General features: G+C 36.0%; 2 protein-coding genes across 2 annotated transcripts; both read left to right on the forward strand.

Moving 5' to 3' along the window:
• Window positions 1-425: 425 nt before the first annotated feature.
• LOC145783342 (uncharacterized) lies at window positions 426-2,999 on the forward strand. The gene has a single exon (XM_082595193.1). The coding sequence runs from the start codon at window positions 477-479 to the stop codon at window positions 1,419-1,421; it is 945 nt and encodes a 314-aa protein (XP_082451319.1). The 5' UTR covers window positions 426-476; the 3' UTR covers window positions 1,422-2,999.
• A 59-nt stretch (window positions 3,000-3,058) lies between these two features.
• On the forward strand, window positions 3,059-10,003 carry LOC145783195 (tRNA (cytidine(32)/guanosine(34)-2'-O)-methyltransferase-like). The gene is made up of 8 exons (XM_082594995.1): window positions 3,059-3,281; window positions 3,512-3,617; window positions 4,985-5,063; window positions 5,505-5,557; window positions 5,932-5,995; window positions 6,780-6,872; window positions 7,387-7,574; window positions 7,879-10,003. The coding sequence occupies exons 1-8, from the start codon at window positions 3,088-3,090 to the stop codon at window positions 8,077-8,079; spliced, it is 978 nt and encodes a 325-aa protein (XP_082451121.1). The 5' UTR covers window positions 3,059-3,087; the 3' UTR covers window positions 8,080-10,003.
• Window positions 10,004-19,275: the final 9,272 nt, after the last annotated feature.

The raw sequence follows: 19,275 nt of genomic DNA on the forward strand, positions 1-19,275 counted from the left end.
GCAGTGGCATTTCCGCCATTCCGCGTGCTCCTTTTCCTTTTTGCCATTAACTTTGCAATCTTCCGTTTTTCCCGCCCACCTCACAACAAACTTCAAAGTTCAAAGTAGACTTTTAAGTTTTACAGTCTCAGCTAGATTATTATGCTTGTTTATCCCATTTAATTTGGCTTTGAGGAAGGCTGATGTTACTTGAGCCCAAGGTATGACACGTAGGCTATACAGTGCTACCGGTATGTCTATGCTTTTTGTTTGTATTTGTACCCTAAAATTAGGGACAGTACGGTACATATGATTTACAATCCCTACCTAAAATACATTAGGCCTACAATATAATACTGTAGGCCATTACTAGCTTGCATAGTCATAGCTGTGCCCAGTTTATTCCTAACGAAGTTTATAAATTGTTTAATTTTTTTAGATTGTTTAACACCAAAATTGTAGAACATTAATTTAAAAATAATTTTTGCATTATTATAATGGATGTTGAGCAGTTAGAAAATGGCAGTTTTTCAAATGAAACTGTTGCTTTGCTTATTTTGAATGAACTCCGGATGATGCGTAGAGATATGAACGCAGGAATGATGAGGTTAGAAGCAAAGGTTGATTACCTTTATCAAAACAGAAAAGAAATGGATCGATTGAGTACTGACTCTGAAAATGTTGTTATGGTTCCAGTTGACTCTAATACTGAAAATGTGCCCGAGCCACCAATCACAAGAATTTTTTCTGGTCCTCGTAAAGCTCAAGCAATAGAAACTTCTGAAACCAAGACAAATTCTGAAACTCAACAAGATAATGAAGAAGACGAAGAAGATGAAATTCCAGAATACACAGTGCATGTCGATGTAAGTGATCTTCCAGATGATGTAGATGAAGAACAGCTGTATGAAGAAAGCCAGGTGGAGGAATATAATTCTGAGTCATTCGAAATTGATGAAAAAAATAACCCTGAATATCAGAAAGACAAAAATTCCACAGTAGATGACAGTGCCATCAATGGTGCAGTTCAAACTGATGACGGAAGATTTCAATGTGATATGTGCTCAAATAGTTATTCTTCACGTGGCAATTTGCAACGTCATCGTCGTTTTCACACTGGAGACAAAAGATACCAATGCTCAGTTTGTGCACGGCAATTTTTCAGGAATGAGTATCTTTTACGTCACATGAAAAAACATACTAATGGTTCAAGAAAGCGTCGAACAAAAAAAACGGATGCTGAAGCTTCAGAAGAAGCAAAAAAGATTCGCACATCATTAACCTGCCAAATATGCCATCGAGCATTTACTTTGCCGAATAACTTAAAACGGCACATGCGAATACATACTGGTGAAAAGCCTTATGCCTGTGACTTGTGTGGACTAAAGTTTTCTCGGGATGATTTTCTCAAAAGTCACATGCGCAAGGTGCACAACTATTAAGCTTTTTTTAACATTAATGTTACTATAATGTAGCAAAGTTATAACGCCCTATTTTGTGAGTTGAACTATGCTAACTTGCTGATGTGATTACCCTCATTTTCATGCTCATGGTTTATATCTGTCAGAATGGTATCATAAAGCAAGTAATATTATAAAAAAAACACCTTTTGTTTACAGTTGGTTTTTTGGTTGATTAAAAGAACATTTTAAAAATTAACAACATATCTAAATCTGTGAATTTTGCATGTGATTTTGTGGAAGTAGAAACATGTTGCAAAGAAAGACCTGGTTTTCTTTCACTTTGTCGACAAAGATAGTTGCTCCATAGCGTTTGAGTGTCATACAGACACACAAACTGTTAGAATTTTACATTTGTTTTGCTTGTACTTTTTGTTTGTTTCACAATTATTGTATATCATGTTCTGTACATTGATGGCAAGCAGTCCAAGTAATATTTTTTTTCAACTTTTTAGTGAAAACGAGTAACTTGATCTTTTGCATGGGATTGGGAAGTCATGATGCATTGGAGTTAAGATTTTGTTAAATATATTCATAGTCAATAATAATAAGTATGAAGCATGAGAACAATATTATTTTGCAAGAATCTTTGTAACTCCAAATTAATGAACATTGCCTAACTTTCATATTGCAAATAATTTCATGATTATTAGTAACATTTTAAATAGCAGAAGAGTGAGCATAAATTTGTTCTTTCCACATGAAAATGCAGGGTTGGTTTTATTTATATTATATTCTGATTAAATAATAATATGTGTGTTTTTATATAGCACTGTATCTATCGCAGATATGCGTTGCTCTTACACTTTGCTAAGCAGGCAGGCTCGGTGCAGCCATTTGTTTTTCTCCTGTTAAGTAAGATTTGTGAATTATAACTATTCATTGATCAATCAATGCCCCTGTTAAACACAGCATGGTTGAATGAACTGAATGGTTTGAACTTTCATCTTGTAGTTTACCCATTGGCCATGTGATACAAAATATTCTTATTAACACTTGAAGTTCCAAGCACGGATGTCGGATATTCTTCTAGCAGATTAAGCAATTCTATATGCCATGTGTTTTCATGCAACAAACAAGTTTGCTGTGTTTTAATACTGAAAAAAAATAACAGAAATCTCTAAATAAATATTCGAAAGTGTTTTTTAGAAAACTGTTGTTTTTTTCACATGTAGTTGTTAAAAAACATGTTAAACCTTAATTTGTTTTATGACAGTTGTTCTTCGCAAACATTGTTTTTAGAAATATATAACATACTGCCTTGTTTATACACTTGTTCCATTGCATGTATTTTAAGGAGTCCTGTTTGTTTGATAAGCTTCATAGAATTCAAAAGAAGAAGTATTTTCCTAGACTTGATGGCAATTGTTATACGAAAAGAAGTTACCATGTCCAATGCTGTGGTTGCATATGTACTTCAAACCTCACAACATGTCCAACTATATACATTCTATTACAATTTGTATGTAAATATGTTGATGATAGAACACTTGAGAGCAAGATGTGTATAAAACTTATGTGTTAGTTGATCAAGTTGAACTGATTGTACTTCATTAAAGGTTTTTGTCAAGAATAAAATTTTGTTGTGTTATACAATATCAGACAAGTGGTTACATATGATACCAGGATTTTAGTGCAAGTTAAGGTCATGGGGCGGACTTCCAAAGACAAGCGTGATGTTTATTATCGGCTTGCAAAGGAGCAAGGCTGGAGGGCTAGAAGTGCATTTAAACTTCTTCATTTGGATGAGGAGTTTACACTTTTTCATGATGGTGTTAAACGAGTAGTGGATCTTTGTGCAGCTCCTGGAAGCTGGAGCCAAGTGCTGACGAAAAGATTAAGGTGACTGATTAGTGATTATATTATTCATTAAGCTGCTGAATTTTTGTATTCTAGTTTTACGGAAAAACCAACATTTTCATCTTCAGACTAATGGTCTTCATTCACAGAGACCTTATTTACTGCATTTCTGTGTGGTTGAATTCAAATGCATTAAGTTTGAGGTTATTACTTGTTGATCAAACACCAGTCTTTTACAACTATTATAATTTCATCAGCTGAAGTTTTAACAGGGGAACTGGAAAGGATGTGAGAGAAGATGTAAAGATTGTCGCAGTGGATCTTCAAGCAATGGCTGAATTGCCAGGTGTCATACAACTTCAAGGAGACATCACCAAAGTTAGTAACACTTTGCACAGAGTTTATCAATTCTTGTACTGTATCTCACAACATGGTTTAAAAATCAGTATACTTTCTTAAATTGTATGAGTTATTTCATTTTTGTATCGAATCTACTTAATTTTATTGATAATTCACAGATTTTCACAACAGAATTATTGATTAAAATGTCTCACTTGTGATGCTGGTTGGTCATCATCATCCTAATCCATCGTCGGTTTGTTCCCCACTAGTGGGGGTGGCCGATTGTTTCCGCGCAGCAATTGTTTTAATCCCTTTTCTCCATTTCACCCTGCCCCTTGCATCTTCCTCCTTCAGTCCGACTTTTTTAAATTCATCCTTCACTTGTTGTTTCCACGTTCTTCTTGGACGACCGCGTTTCCTCTTCCCATCCACCTTTAGATCTAGTGCCTTTCTAAGAAAACTTCCTTCCTCCCTCCTTATCACATGTCCATACCATCTTACTCCATTTGCCCTTGCCAGTTGGTCTATGGTCTCTCTCATCTCTAGCATATCCAACAATTCTTCAGTCCTTTTTTCCCTTCTCGTTTTCACCCCACACATTGCTCTCATCATTGACCTTTTCGTTCTTCTCAGGATTGCCAGTTCACTTTCTCTCATGTCTCGCTACCATACCCATGTCTCGCTACCATATAGCATTGCAGGCCGCACACAGCTCCGATATACTTTTCTTTTCATCCTTAGTGAAAATTTTCTGCCATGCAACATTTCCCCACATTCCCTGAACTTTGCCCAGCCCAATCTTGCCCTTGTTGTCACCGCTGCTTCACATCCACCACTTCCATTTATCTGATCACCCAGATAACAGAAGTCTGTCACTGTTTCGATGCCATGGCAGAACTCATCATCATGGCCTTCCACTTCATTCCTTCCTTTACTGCATTTCCCACAAACAAAACACTTCGCCAATCTTGTTGCGGCTCTCTTGACATTAGCACATCTTGCATGTACCCACTTTCCACATTCCTTGCATTGCATTGAATTTCTCATCACTCTCTTGCCACATATTCCACATGGATCTACTTTGGTAAGTTTGTAAATCGTTTGCGGCTCATTGCGCCAGTAGCATTTAACTTGACCTGTTCTATAGCCCTACTTCACGATCTCAGATTAAGGTTCTGCCATCACACACTGTTGGCACAGGTGTTGCATTAGACTTAAATGATTTTCCACTTTTAATTGTTATTGTGTTAATGCAGTAGATTCTTTTCAATACTTTGAAAGTGAGTAGAAACTGAGTTATTGTTTGGCAAGATGATCATTTTATTTCTTATATGAATTATGTGCTACAACAATTGCATCTTTGTCATTGCTCTGAGTTATACCAAGATTACTTGTATTCGCAGGTGTCGACAGCTGAAGAAATCATCTCCCATTTCGAAGGTGAACCAGCTGATTTAGTAGTTTGTGATGGAGCACCTGATGGTAAGAGTTGCACAATAATAGTTTATGTATTTTTGACTGCTTGTTTATATACAATGTTTATAAAATGTTTATATATATACTATGTTTGTGTTTTCTATTGTATACTTTGCAATTATTATCACTTTAGTTGTACTGGCACTATGTAATTAGCAAGTATAGTTTTGCATTATAATAGCAATATTTTGTTGCTTTTTTGAGGCTGCTTTTTTTTTAAACATTTTATAAGAATTGTTTTTCTTCCAATTGCCCAGTGCCAGCGCTTTCTTACAAGTACAAAAGCAGTTTTGACGATCAGACAGTTCTTTGTTTAACCTCGTGTGTCAAAACTCTTCTGGCTATTTTGTTTGTTTTATGTTTTTAAAGGCAAATTGTCAAAACCAGTTAGTTAGGCTATAGTTTATTTATTCTACTTATCTCTTCATAAATTCCTTTGTTGCTCAGTGACTGGCCTTCACGATATTGACGAATACATCCAAGCTCAGCTACTTCTAGCTGTAAGTTCATCGTTTCTTTGCTCGCCAAGTGATTGTTATTTTTTTTCACTGAGATCCAGATACAGTTACAATGTTTTGACATTTTTGCATTAACATACCAATAAGTTCTCTGAAAGTAATTCTGTTTTCTTTGTGGTTTGTTTTTTCGATTTCCACCAGTTTGTAGTTCATACAGTAGCATTGTATGGTAATCAGTCATACCTCTCTGAAGTTGGACTAAGATTTGATGACAGCTTTTTTGCGGAAATATGTTTGAGATAACGAGTTTTTCCAGTCTCTGCTATTGAGCACGTGCTTCTTTTTTTCTATCGCCCTTTCTGCATGCAACTGTTACATGACCGTGGCACGAACATGACACATTGTGGCTTACTCAGGCTCTGAACATAACGACACACGTCCTGAAGAATGGAGGGACATTTGTTGCAAAGATATTCCGAGGTAAGCTTGAAGTTGATACCTTCGTAGTTTGCGACGTTATCATACTCCATTCACGCTTATGTTCTTATTAATTTTGGAACTTAGTTTAAATCCACTTTATATCACATTAAGAACCTTCTGATCCTCCTTTTAGGGTGAAACGGGCTGTAGAGGTTTTAGAGAGTAATAACTATATTTGATGTCATACTTAACATATATATATTTTTTTTGTTATTTCACCATTATATATGATTTTCTGTGCTTTTAGTTAATAAATTGATGAGTCTGATGAAATGAACATTGAACCGTACACGTTGTACTAACGCGACAATAATGAGGAAAAATGCTAAACCGTGGTGTAGCGTGTACAGCGGTGGCTTCCATCCTTTTAATAATCACCGATCACTGTGAATGTAAAAGAATTATTACGTTTGCATACCCCTAAACTTCTAAAAGTGACCCTGAAAAAAACATTGAAGTAACTCTTAAAATCTTTTAGTGCTTGTATTATAGATATGTGCGGATAGCATGGCCCGCAAAACTCATCACATTCGTCAATGTCAAACTATGGTACATGGCGTGGCAGTGATGATTTGTTTTCATTGAATCTTTATCCTCGGTCTGGGAAAGCTTCTTGTAGAGCTTAATCCGGGCAGTTTCGCATACTTGTAGAGGCTTTGAATCACTGACGCAGGCCCAGTCACCGAGATTGACAGAGTGAAGTTTCCGATCGTTGAAGTCTTATTGCCAGGGAGTTATTCCATCTTGTTTCGAAAATTAATGACACCATCTTTTTTACCTGCAGGGAAAGATGTGACTCTGCTATATTCCCAACTGCGCTTATTTTTTGAGAAGGTCACTTGTGCCAAGCCAAGAAGTTCACGAAATTCGAGCATAGGTGAAGATTTTCATTGCAAATCTATGAATTTCCGCCTCTTGAACCTCATTATAATGTAAATCTTTTTGCATTGCTGTATAATCTGCATGCCCCAGATATTAATTTAAAAACATTATAATTTGACCTAAAAATGTTTTTTATTTGCCTTTTGTAAGGTTTTCAAGTATTTCATAGATTTTTCAAGCAACAATTGTTTATGGTGATCATCATAATTAAAGAACTGCATCTTAACGTTTAATTCTTTTATCAAAAACTTGAGCAGTGAGCACTGACAAGACGACGCGTATTTGTAACTAAACCTTTTTAGAAACTTTCTTGCAAAAGTATTCAAAATTGTCTGCAATCATTGTCCTTTTGTTAGCTCAAACGAAAATTCTTTAAAAACTAGTGAGCCCTGTTTATTTCGCCAAGGCCGTTAAAACACAACTTATTCATATGATGAACGTGATGATTATCACCACCATCATATGATTATGGTATCATCTTGGTGATTGTCATCACACTTTGTGTTCAGAGGCTTTTGTCGTTTGTGAAAACTACCAACCGCCCGAAGGTTATAAGCCAAACATGTGCAACCCCCTCCTCGATATGAACTACGACCTTTATGCGGACCAATTGGAGGGGCCCAACCGAGTGATCGTGCCCTTCTTGGCCTGTGGAGATTTAAGCGGCTATGATGCCGATAAAACTTATAAACTGCAGGTAGGTGATGCTGAATGAGATTTCTTTGTGTATTCCTCAAATCAGTTTACATCTAAACGCAATGCACATTCACAATTATACTTACAATGATATGAAAATGTTTGGTAGTTGGCATTACCAATTACCATGACAGATGTATCCGTTAGAGGCGTCTAACAACATTTTCATCGAATTTTCAAGATAAATCAGGTATTGGTCAACCAAGAATAGTTTTGGACGCTGATATATAAGAAAGAAGCTGATATTACTGTTATGCTGTAGCTTTGCACACCCTTCTGGTTGTAAATTGTTGTGTTTATTGCAGCTCGATGGCGCTGAAGAGTACAAATATCATCCACCGACTCAATCGCCTATTAACCCTCCTTACAAGCATGCCTGTCAGCTCAAAGTTAACTCGAAACTTCCGCAAGAATCTGACGGCCGCCAGATGTCGCCAGAGAGCACCGATTTGACTGAACACCTTGACTCGATGACGCTAAATAACGAACCATCGTTGAAAGATTAGAAGCATTTTCATTAATTGTTTAGTGTTTGCATTGTTCGCCCTGATCAACATTACGTTGTTGTTATGCAGGCTCTGGTATTGGTGGGTCTAGTTTCAATTCCAGGTCTGGTCAAACTGGAGACTTAAAAAACAGTACAAGCAACACCTGAAGGCAATAGCATATGTACAAGCTGGTGTATTGGTTTAGCAATAGCTTGGATGTATACCGTTGCGTGTACAATTACATGCGCATGCAGATAGTTGGTGGTTAAACTGCAAAGGTGTTTAAGCGAAGGTATCAAAATGGAGAAACGGCAAAAATTTTAAAGCGCTCGACTTTGCACCGTATTCTTAAGATTTACAGATGATAAGTTGATTTAACTTTCATAGATCATAAGTTTTCACAGCACCAACGTTACATATTAACACGAATATATTGTTTTTACGCTCAAATTTTCGTGAAAAACATGATCTTTTTTCCATAAAAGGATTTGGATGAAACTTGTTCATCATAAGTCTTTGCCAGAACGAGACAAATCCATTCGTTGCTTTCTTGTGCGAACTTTTGTTTGCTTTTATGCCAAAGAAGAAAAGCTTATAAAACTGCCAACTTTTAAATTGATATTGTCGGTTTTATTTTTTAACTTGTTACTCAATCGCGGCATAGACGTAATTTTCGTCAATTGTTGTTTTAACTGTGACGTCATCATGTACGAGATCATATTTGTACCAATAGTGTAGCAGAATATTACCAAACCTCCGAAAGCTTTGTCTGTGGTTTGCCACTGACATGAATAATCGAAATTTTAAACTGCTTAATTTTATTATTTGCTGAAATCTTAAGTGAAACGTGATTTGGAAATGTACATTTTTCTCAAGGCTGTGGAGCCGTGCGAAAAATATACGACTCCACGGTTTATTACGGACCAACGCCGGCGTCACTGTTGCCAGATTTTTCTGAAATACTGTCCTTTTTCATTTTTTTAAAAATTAATTTTATTAAATGTGTAATAAATGTTAAAACAGTGACTTTCACAAAACTGACAAGAACCAACACTTTTATTTTTTGGTAAGGTTCGGAGCGCAATCCGGGCGCAATATACAGTAGGGTGGGGTGAACCAAAAACTTTGTTGATATTTCTTGTGGAACAACATAAAACGACCAGAAACCAAATTTGAGGAAATTTTGACGTTAAGAACCTACCCACTTTTTGGGTTGAAAATTCTGCCTTTTTCGAAAAATATGCAAAACATGCTTATGAAAATAGAACTTTAAAGACACTTTTTTTGGCTATGTTCAATATACTGTTTTACATTGCACTAATAATGACTTGGACTAGCTTCTAATACAAGTTTTGTTTAGGTTTTGAGATTCGATTGCTTTAATTTTTTTGCAAAAACATGCAATTTTTTTCAAAAATCGAATACCATTGCATTTTAAAATCAGTTTTGGGAATATAAAATGACAGTCATGCAAAATCAATTGGATTCAATTGTATTTACAAATGTGCTTGGCTGTAGTGCGCCTTTGTGTCTGCAACAGGAATCAGATTCCTGGAAGCTATACCAGCACGGATCAATCCATCTCTTCTATCAAACTCACACACTTTGTACGATGCATCAGTCACCAATTTCACAATTCTTTCTACTGATTGGGAGTGGTTTGGATAGCTTTTCACTTCTATTTTGCTTTCACGGTATGAGATGATGTCATCAGATGTAATTGTGGTTGTGAAGATAGGTTCATAACATAAATATACGGTGATGTCGGAATAATGGTTGGCCTCATAATTTATCGTTGGAACAACAAACTTCCGAACGGATCTATCACCAATATTTGCCCCATTGCGAATTTTCAATATTGCCATGACTACATTTTCTCGAACTTTTCTGGAGTCATCCGCAAGCATTGCCATTATCACATTTTCAGAGTGTGCTGAATAAGCATTTCTAGAAGTAAAAATATAAAAAAATTAAATGACATGGGTTACGACTCGAAAAATCTTCTTATTATACTTGCTCGAGTACTTTTGAGTAGGTTACCACAAGTGGAGCTCATGTCCGCGGTTTGAGCCAACGCAACATGCGTCAGGTTTGACTATATCTAGTCTCCCACATCAGAAAGTATTTTTGTGGCTATTAAGGTATACTAACTTTGGCCTGGTACCAATGCGGTGGGATGGCGCAACGGATAAGGCGTTGGCTTTCCAATTATGCAAACCTGGTTCGACTCCCGGCTAAGCAGGTTGTTGAAAACACCGCTCATCTCTACCCAGGGTGTAATAAATTGGGTAGGCGTAGTTGCTGAAGTAAAGGCGGCCGAGAGAAAGGAACTGGCCACCCTACTCTCCTTAGTGCCGAAGGCTTAGTACAATGAGAATCTTATCTTCTCATACCCAACACTTGAATCAAGTATGGGACCCACCTTTACCTTCTATACTTGGGCAGGTGGCAAAGGCCAATAGCTAAGAATGATGTGTGTAAATAGTATACTGCACCTGGAAATAACAGGCTTCACAATGTTTTGAACATCAGGCTCGAGGCTTTTGAATAGCTGCATTTGATTGAAAACATGTCTTGGCCCATTAATGAAAGATGGTAAACATTATATATGGAACCACATTGGAGCATAGTTTGTGACAATGAATTGACAGATTTTCTTCAAATTTTCTTTGTCCTTGCCTTCCAAGTGATGTTTGCTGATGTAAATTCGGCATACTCTGTAATGACATACTAAGCTTATTTAAATTTCAGATAATATGAAACCAAGGAACTTTCAGAAATAATTAATTAAACTACCAGTCAACGTTTTATAGGCAGAGAAAACTTTTTCTCGAACCGTAGAAAATTTCATTGTCAGATCACCGCTTCAATGCGTGATGGAAATCTACAGATAAATCTGCATCAGGCATTGCAGAGTGCAAAAAACAGTGTTGCAGAACGCGTTTTCGAATATTAAATTCTCATCAGTGCAACTACGTTTATGAACGCAATAACAACGGTTAAATTTAAACTCAATACATTACAAACATTATAAGGACATATTCTTCAGTGTTCAAAACCTTAAGCGAGTAATGTCGGTCTGGAATTGCATGCGGGAAGTGATTTTCTGATGTCTCTGGATTTATTAATATTCAATTGAACACTGAGAATATGCCCTTATAATGTTTGTAATGTATTGTATTGAGTTTAAATTTAACCGTTGTTATTGCGTTCATAAACGTAGTTGCACTGATGAGAATTTAATATTCGAAAACGCGTTCTGCAACACTGTTTTTTGCACTCTGCAATGCCTGATGCAGATTTATCTGTAGATTTCCATCACGCATTGAAGCGGTGATCTGACAATGAAATTTTCTACGGTTCGAGAAAAAGTTTTCTCTGCCTATAAAACGTTGACTGGTAGTTTAATTAATTATTTAAATTTAGCGTTGAAAGGTTTATATTTTTACTTTCCAACCATTAATAATCATGTTCTTATTTATGTTTATGAACCAGATACCCCGGTGTTTGTCTACCGCTTATCAACACAAGAGCATCCTCTTTCGTGGTTCTGTTTGCAATATTTTGTCAGACTGGGCCACCACGACGGATAGACTGTATGGCCCCAATGGGAAATAAGCGTCAAGTGTCTTTCCTAAGGACGCAATGACTAGCTCAAGCATCAAACTAGCAATCTTTCGGTCACTAAGTCGGCACCCTACCAACTAAGATACGCTGCCGCTATTACGTTCTTAAAATATAGTTCATGCTTTTGCTTAAACACCATACCTGTTTGCTAAAGTCAACCAACGCGAATGGTTTAATGGACCAGGTTTTGTCTTTTCTATACCATGTAACAATTTTCCTGAAGAAATAATCTGCACGATTTGGTACAGATAAAATTGATCAGCTGACAAATCGTGCAGAATATCTTCTGGAATTTCTCGGATTCTTGGTCCATCTATTTTTCAAAATTGGCGACTGTTAGTAATTCCGCCGTTCGACACAACTTTCCGATTGGTCCTGCCAAAAATGAAACATTAAACAGTTAATACCAAACCAGTAAAAAGTGTAATAAAATACTTCAATTTGTGATGATAATCAGTGAAATATATAGCAACAATTACGCACCTGAAAAACTATCTTCTCCAGTAGTTTTTCCATCAAGTTTTGCAAACAAATGACGCAAAGGTAGCTCATTTGTATGAAGTAAGCAAATAAGCCACATTAACTTGTGTCCTATCTTTTCTTCAATACGGTGAATTGCAACCAGTGTTGACGTTGGTTGAATCACACCCAATCACTTTTAGCGCCTTATTGATACCATATTTACCAGTGAACTCAAGAATGGCTTCACTAATTGCTGCTGCATTTCCACTTCGAACTGCTAAATGAGTAAGGTATTCACCGTGTGGTTGCTCCACCAAAACATTATGTTCTTCTTTCACATGTGTTAGCCCCCTTGTATCCTCACTTTGTTTTTGTCGATTATCATTGTTTGATCTAGTTCTGTCACTAAGCCAAGGTCGCAAAGTAGTGCCGTACACATTGTTGCAGTAGCACGGTCAGATAAACCATATCTATCAGCTTCTCGTGCGACGTGTTTTAACCGTAGTCTCATTTGGTCACCTAAACAGAGAAAAGAAACATAAATGAACCAGATTATTGTCTGCTAAAACACAGAATCATGCTTTCAAACTGCATGAAGTAGGCCTACCTGAGATTGTTAATGGCAGATATGGTTCATCATGGATTGAAGAATCGCCACTTTCCGATGAATTATCAGTAGAAAACATAACACCAGTGTCTGGATCAGAATCTTTTTGCAAATCCATCTCCATGAGTGTCTCTTGTGAATAAGACTTAGCCCTTCTTTTCAATGTTTTGGCATTTTTTTTGGTTGTCTTGCGGTCCAATCGTGACATCTGCATACGACCTTTACTACCGATTTTGCGACGCTGATCCATGACAAACAATAATTCTTCACGTGGTATCTACATAAGGAAATTGAGAGGTTTAAGAAACAACCTAAACTTTATACAGTATATTTATTTGATAATACTGAATATTACTTCTTACCTTTGTATCTCTTGGACATTTGCACTTGACAACATGGGCTTCAAATTCGCATCCTTCACACCCAGCATTGGAACACTCTGTGATATCACATTTGCACTTTATGATATCGAACAGTTTATCTAATTTACAGTCAAAATAGATTCGTTTTTTTCCTCTTTTGCTTGAAGTTCTGCATAATTTTTTAAATTCGTTCCATTCTCTAACAAATTTACTGTAAATTGAGTTGTCTTGGTACAGGGTTAGCAAACAATTTACTCTTCTTTCACTCTGCAAAATGATAGGTACAATCTGCTGTCCCAACATTTTTGTTGTGAAGTTATTGCTTGCTTCGGTAGCACTCTCCTTCATCCATAGTGCTTTGGCTAAAACATTTCTAAGAATTGGTAAATCTCCAGATGGAAGTTCTTCTATTGATGGCCCAACAATTGGACTTGCTGTACGTCTTATTTTTCCTTTTACCCTAGCCATTTTTATTATACAATCAACATAAAATCCAGCAGGTTTCTTAGTCTAGTATAATACACTAATACAGTATGTCTGTAAATGAGGAAATTTGATTTCGTTTTCAACTTTATTACCGTCTCTATCAAATTGTCAGACAATCACAAAAGGGTAAACGACTGTTCGACGCGACACTTTTCGACGAGGCCCTATTCGACGCGGGAACTATTGGATGCGGGAATTATTGGCCTATACAAAACTAGATAGCCTACTGTAACTTTTGACTTTGGCAAATTTTTAGAAAAAATCGAAGATTTTTACACTTTTTATGATTCATTTCCCTACTTTATTTTGCATCTATTGGCCCCATATTGGGAAAAACACATAAGTAAACTAATAGTTTTAGGTATAAAATAAATATTACAATATTATATTAACTTTAAATAATGCAAAAAAAACTTTGAAATTTTAGGGATTTTTTGAAATATGAAATTTCAACTCAAAAAGTGGGAAGGTTCCTGTTGTCCAAAATCGCTGAAATTTTTTGTGTGATGTTTTCTCGAAATATCTGCGAGAGAATGCTCAAATCCAAAATTAATACCTTTTCACCCCACCCTAATAACAATATTTTGAAAAAGTGTAGGCTATTGCATACAATAATTGTATTGTTTTTTTATGAAGTCGGAATCGGCCGCTTTTGACGACCTCGGACACGCGAAAATCCCACCGACTCCACAGCCTTGGTTTTTCGAAGTAGTAAAATATACAGTATGAGATCATATGAGATATACAGGTGAAAGTGTCGGTTTAGTTCATCGGAGAAAATATTCCGTAAATTTGGCAATTGGATAAAATTTAATCGCCATCAACTGTGAGCAGTAGGCCAAAAGTTGTTTTTAAAAAATGCAAACTTGTTGATGTGGTGGAATTTTGTTCAAACTGTTGTTGTGGCCATAGGTGTTGCAATGCAGGAAAGCTTATCAGAAATTAAATCCGTGGTTGCACATTGGAGCTATTCAAATACCTTTTAACTCAGAACTCCATTTTTCTTCACTATAACGGTTAACCATCAACACTTTTGATAACCCACCAAGGTCGATCAACATAGCAACTGTCTTTTTGTCTTGTTTTTTTTTTGTTTATTTTTTTTACTCATATAAATTGTTAAACAAAAATTCACTAACCTATTTTTCTTTTTTCTAAATTTGTAAAAAAAAATTGTTAAGGTGTTGCCACCGTGCCATGTTTTAAACTGATTGTCCTGCTTTGGTATCATGCACGCTATAACGTCTGCGTTTGGTCGTTTCTACCTTTTTCTAGACCTTTGCTATGTTTGTCATATATTGTTTTTTCGTTGTGATGGTCAGAAATAAAAACAAACTGAATGAAGGATTTCTACAGCATAATCTTTTCAAACTACCTGCCAGTAAGATTTTACACAAGTAAAAAGCTTCCAAAGCCAATAATGAAAATTATTATTGTCACCAGTAGCATGGCTTGGGAGAGGTGTCTGTCCCCGAGACAGTGTCAAAATTGAAGCAAAACGATATCAAAGTTTAGCCTCCATTACAACATTCTTTATGGCTCACACATTGTTATCAAAGAGTGCAAAAATTCATTGTTTTGTAATGTTGAAAACCATAAAGTGTGTTTGTTTGTCGTATCCAGGCTTACGCCCGGTGATTGAAAATTTAGATAAAGTTGACGGGAAGGCAAGAAAGCCAATCTTCGTGACCACCTTTAGGCATGCCTTTAAGCGTCTTACCAAAGACACAGCCGCATGCTCTTGAGCGGTGTCGAACCGGCGTCCTTTGGAGTGCCGTTCCAGCGCTCTCACCACTCGCAATGCAGCTGATTATGTGTCACTGATTGTCAAGGAATGGAGTCTTGGCAGATTTCGGAAAACGACTACTGATATGGACATGTGCTAAGGAGGTTTTCTTCGAAAGGCTTTAACTTTCAAGGCAAATGGGAACAAGAATGTCCAAAAATAACACTCGAACAATAAGGCAGACAGTCGGAATGAAGGAAGAAGATGCGATAGATTGAATGAGACAGAGAAAAGGAGTGAAGGCAATCGCTGCAAAGAATTGGCCACTATATAGACTAGAGGGGACACAACCGAATTTGGATGATGATGATCAAACTCGAGCAATTTTACGTATAATCCAACTCAAACTCAGCAATACACCGTTTCAAGGTAGCTGAGTTAAAATAACTAAACAAGTTCTGTATAAACACTATGACTTACAATCCAGTTAGCCGTTAAATTCATAACAGCCGCTTGTAAATCTCCTTACTTTGAGCAAACAAAACAATGCGATTTAAGCGTAGTGGAAGAAGAAAAGGTTTAAATAATGCTGACGCCATTTTTACAACTCGTACCATATAGAACGAGCGTCCCCACGCTGGAACAGTAAACAAAGACTTAAAAGGGTTCTCTGGTTTTTGAAAGTAATTTTGTTTTTCACAACAAACAAATTGAGCATCTTGTATTGTACACTAGACCAAATTTACTTTTAAGCTTGATTTAAATGCATTGCTAAGTATGACGGTGTAAGGGGTTCTATCTTTTCATAAAACTTCGCGTAATTTTTTTCAGCAGAAAAACCGCTACTGACTGTGAATTTTGTAATGTAGTTCAAACGGCCCGAAAACTTGACAAAACCGCCATGTATAATAGTGTCTTTTTCTTAGAAGCGTGTTGATTAGGAGCCCGGGAATTTCATTGGTACGGTCCAAATTGTCCTCTCCCCTGCCCTCAACCCCTTAAGGTCAAATGAAGTGGAGAAGCAGTTTGTAAATAAAAGTAGTTTTGTTGTGAGTTCGAAACAAGCAACTTCGTGATCATTAGCGTGACTTTATAAAGAGTATCATTGTAACCTATAAATTGAATGAGGCTGTTCACCAGGCATTTAGATAAATAACAATTTTTGTTTTGAACATTCCTCAACAGAAATAATATATAGGCTACAATTAAATAACATGATACGTTCTACTGGAGCAAACTAAGCTGAACTATCACAAAACATCGAAATAAAATCAGATCACTTTATAGGCCTACATTTTGTGATAGTTCAGCTTAGTTTACCGGGCCCTTCGGAAAGATTATGAACCCCTGAAAATAACCCGGGCCTTAAAGTAACCCCTGGACCCCAGCCTGTCAACGCTATTGATAGAACGTATCATGTTATTTAATTGTAGCTTTAAAACAATGAAAACTATTAATACTACAAAAAGTGCTCAATGCCAAGCAAAAAGCCAAGCAGAGTGAAGTAAATCAAATATAGTTATTAATATCTGAAACCTTAACAGCCTGTTTCACCTAAATAAGGATCATCAGAAGGACCTTATTCAAATAGAATCTATTTGAATGAGGTCCTTCTGATGATCATTCTTTTAGGTGAAACAGGCTGTAAAGCAGGGGTTTCCAACCTGGAGGCCATGGCCCCCTAGTGGGCCATGAGCCTTTTTCAAGGGGGCCATGGAAAAATTTAAAAAGTAATAATTTTTTTTAATTTATCATCTCTAAGTCCACTCTAACACTATATAACAAAAGAAATAAATTAAAATTTAATAAAAATACTATAAATTAACTGCATATGTAATTGCTAATTAATGTACTATCATGTTTATTATGTGTTGTATTTATATCATTTTATCATTCTAACTACCGGTTACTGTATAAAATTTTTTTTTAATTAAAATGATGTTTCCTAATTTTTTCAAAAGGTTGAAAAAATAAGGGGGCCATTGATTTTTTAAATTTTTTAAAGGGGGCCACGGTGTAAACAAGGTTGGGAACCCCTGCTGTAAAGGGTTAGATAGTAATAACTATATTTGATTTAATTATAGTGTATATATTATTTCAGTTGAAGCATGTTCAAAATAAAAATTTGAACACATTTTGATGTAGTTTCAAGTAAGCTTTCTTTGTAGATTGACTCAACGTCTACAGGCGTTGAATCAATGTAAAAATGACCGATTTGCAGTGTGAGGTGGGCTTGACGATGCGTGTGTTTTAATGCAAGCGATGAAAAGCTGAACATATCGAAAATTCTAAAATTTCGTTCTCCAGTTTTTTGCCAAACATAATAAATCAAGGTTCGCTAACAAAAATATTTTCTTTCAAATACTCAGTAATTGTAACAAACGTTGATTTCTAAGCATCATTTAAAAACGTCTTAAAACATGTCGTTATGACATTAATCATTAGTGTCTCTTTATTAGTCTTCAAATTATTATGACGACAGCGTCTTTTCGCGCTAGGCACGCTGCGTCTGATGCGATTGTAAAGCCTGCTTGAGAAACAAACTCAGCTGTTTTTCAATGAAATCGAATTTCGCGCCTACCCTCTCCCAACGAGTTTATATCACAGCAAGCCAACGTCACACAAAGAAGAGCATTGTTCAAACAGGACGTCACTTGAGCAATTGTTACAAAACAAACGGAACCCAGATCAACCATTGAATTCTACCGGCATTTAAACGGACGTAACGACAAGGTTCAAACACAATTCATTTTTTCTACACAACCCTTTCAGAAAATGAAAACATAGCGCTTTACAAGAATAGGCGCGGACACGACTGGGCTTGTGCAACATTTGGAAACAAAGTCAAACGTTACATTCCATTTAACAAAGGGATCTATTTTCATCTATCCAACGTTTGGTATCGGTGACACTTTTTCCGAAAAAGAAACATTGTGTTCAAAGGAAATTAAGCTGCGTAAATATTGGACTATAGTCAAAGAACTAAAATGAAAATAGATTTACTTCCACATGACAAGTTATAGTATAGACATGGAGAATTTGCAGTTTTTGGCCATCAAAAGTATGGAACTGTAGGAATATACACAAGCGATCTATAAATTTCTATATTTCTTTGCAGTTTTTGTAAAACATTGACAAAGAATGAATTCACAAATCTTCTTTGAGACTTGTTTGAAATCACTTGACTCGGATAAACTTGTAATAATAATATTCTTTACATTTTTGGATTGACATAAAAAATTGTTTTATTTGATTTTCAGTAGCCTAACCTATGTTTCGTTGAAAGATTCCGCTTTGCTTCGCAATAAAAGCAGTTTTATTTCGTTGTAAACTCGAAACAAAACACACTGTAACCTCCGAATGCACAAAACATATCACAATTTAAACCTAAACTTGATAGCCTTGTTTTTTAAGTATGTTTTTTCCAAGGAATTGCCAATCAGGTTTGAGGCTGTGTTAAGCAAAGATATTTTAAGTTATTTTTCTTGTGTAGAATTTCGTTTTATTATAAACCTATTTTCCTAAAATAAAATTTAAATATAGCCCATATTTGTCAAATATAACTAACCTACAGAGCTTATATTATATAGGTTTGAAACAAAACCATCAGTAAAACCAGATTAATTTTGTAATTTAGAGCAAAATTGCTTTGATTTGAATTCGTTTTTGTTCCATTTCGAATAAACTTACTTTTTGAAAAAAACTTAGCGTAGCCTACGGTAGATTCATTTTGATTAGTCATTTGTAGAAAAAAGGCTGTGTTTTATAATTTCATTTCTTTCGCTAAAGGAAATTTTTTTCGAACAACTCGTACGTTTACGTAACGACCAAAAATAGGCCTATTAGTTTTGAACTTGAAAGCTATTTTATCCGCATTTTAAGACTAAATTATCATTGACAGTGGCCTGAGCAGTGGAGGAAGGCAATTTAGCCGTCTATTTTAA

Source organism: Aplidium turbinatum, chromosome 14, assembly GCF_918807975.1.
Source record: "Aplidium turbinatum chromosome 14, kaAplTurb1.1, whole genome shotgun sequence".
In the NCBI taxonomy this organism is placed as follows: Eukaryota; Metazoa; Chordata; class Ascidiacea; order Aplousobranchia; family Polyclinidae; genus Aplidium; species Aplidium turbinatum.

Coding starts and splice junctions, on each gene's coding strand:
- LOC145783195 (XM_082594995.1), top strand. CDS start 3,088: ATGGGGCGGACTTCCAAAGACAAGCGTGATGTTTATTATCGGCTTGCA. Junction 5,558..5,931: donor AAGCTCAGCTACTTCTAGCT/GTAAGTTCATCG, acceptor TGGCTTACTCAG/GCTCTGAACATAACGACACA. Junction 5,996..6,779: donor TGTTGCAAAGATATTCCGAG/GTAAGCTTGAAG, acceptor TTTTACCTGCAG/GGAAAGATGTGACTCTGCTA.
- LOC145783342 (XM_082595193.1), top strand. CDS start 477: ATGGATGTTGAGCAGTTAGAAAATGGCAGTTTTTCAAATGAAACTGTT.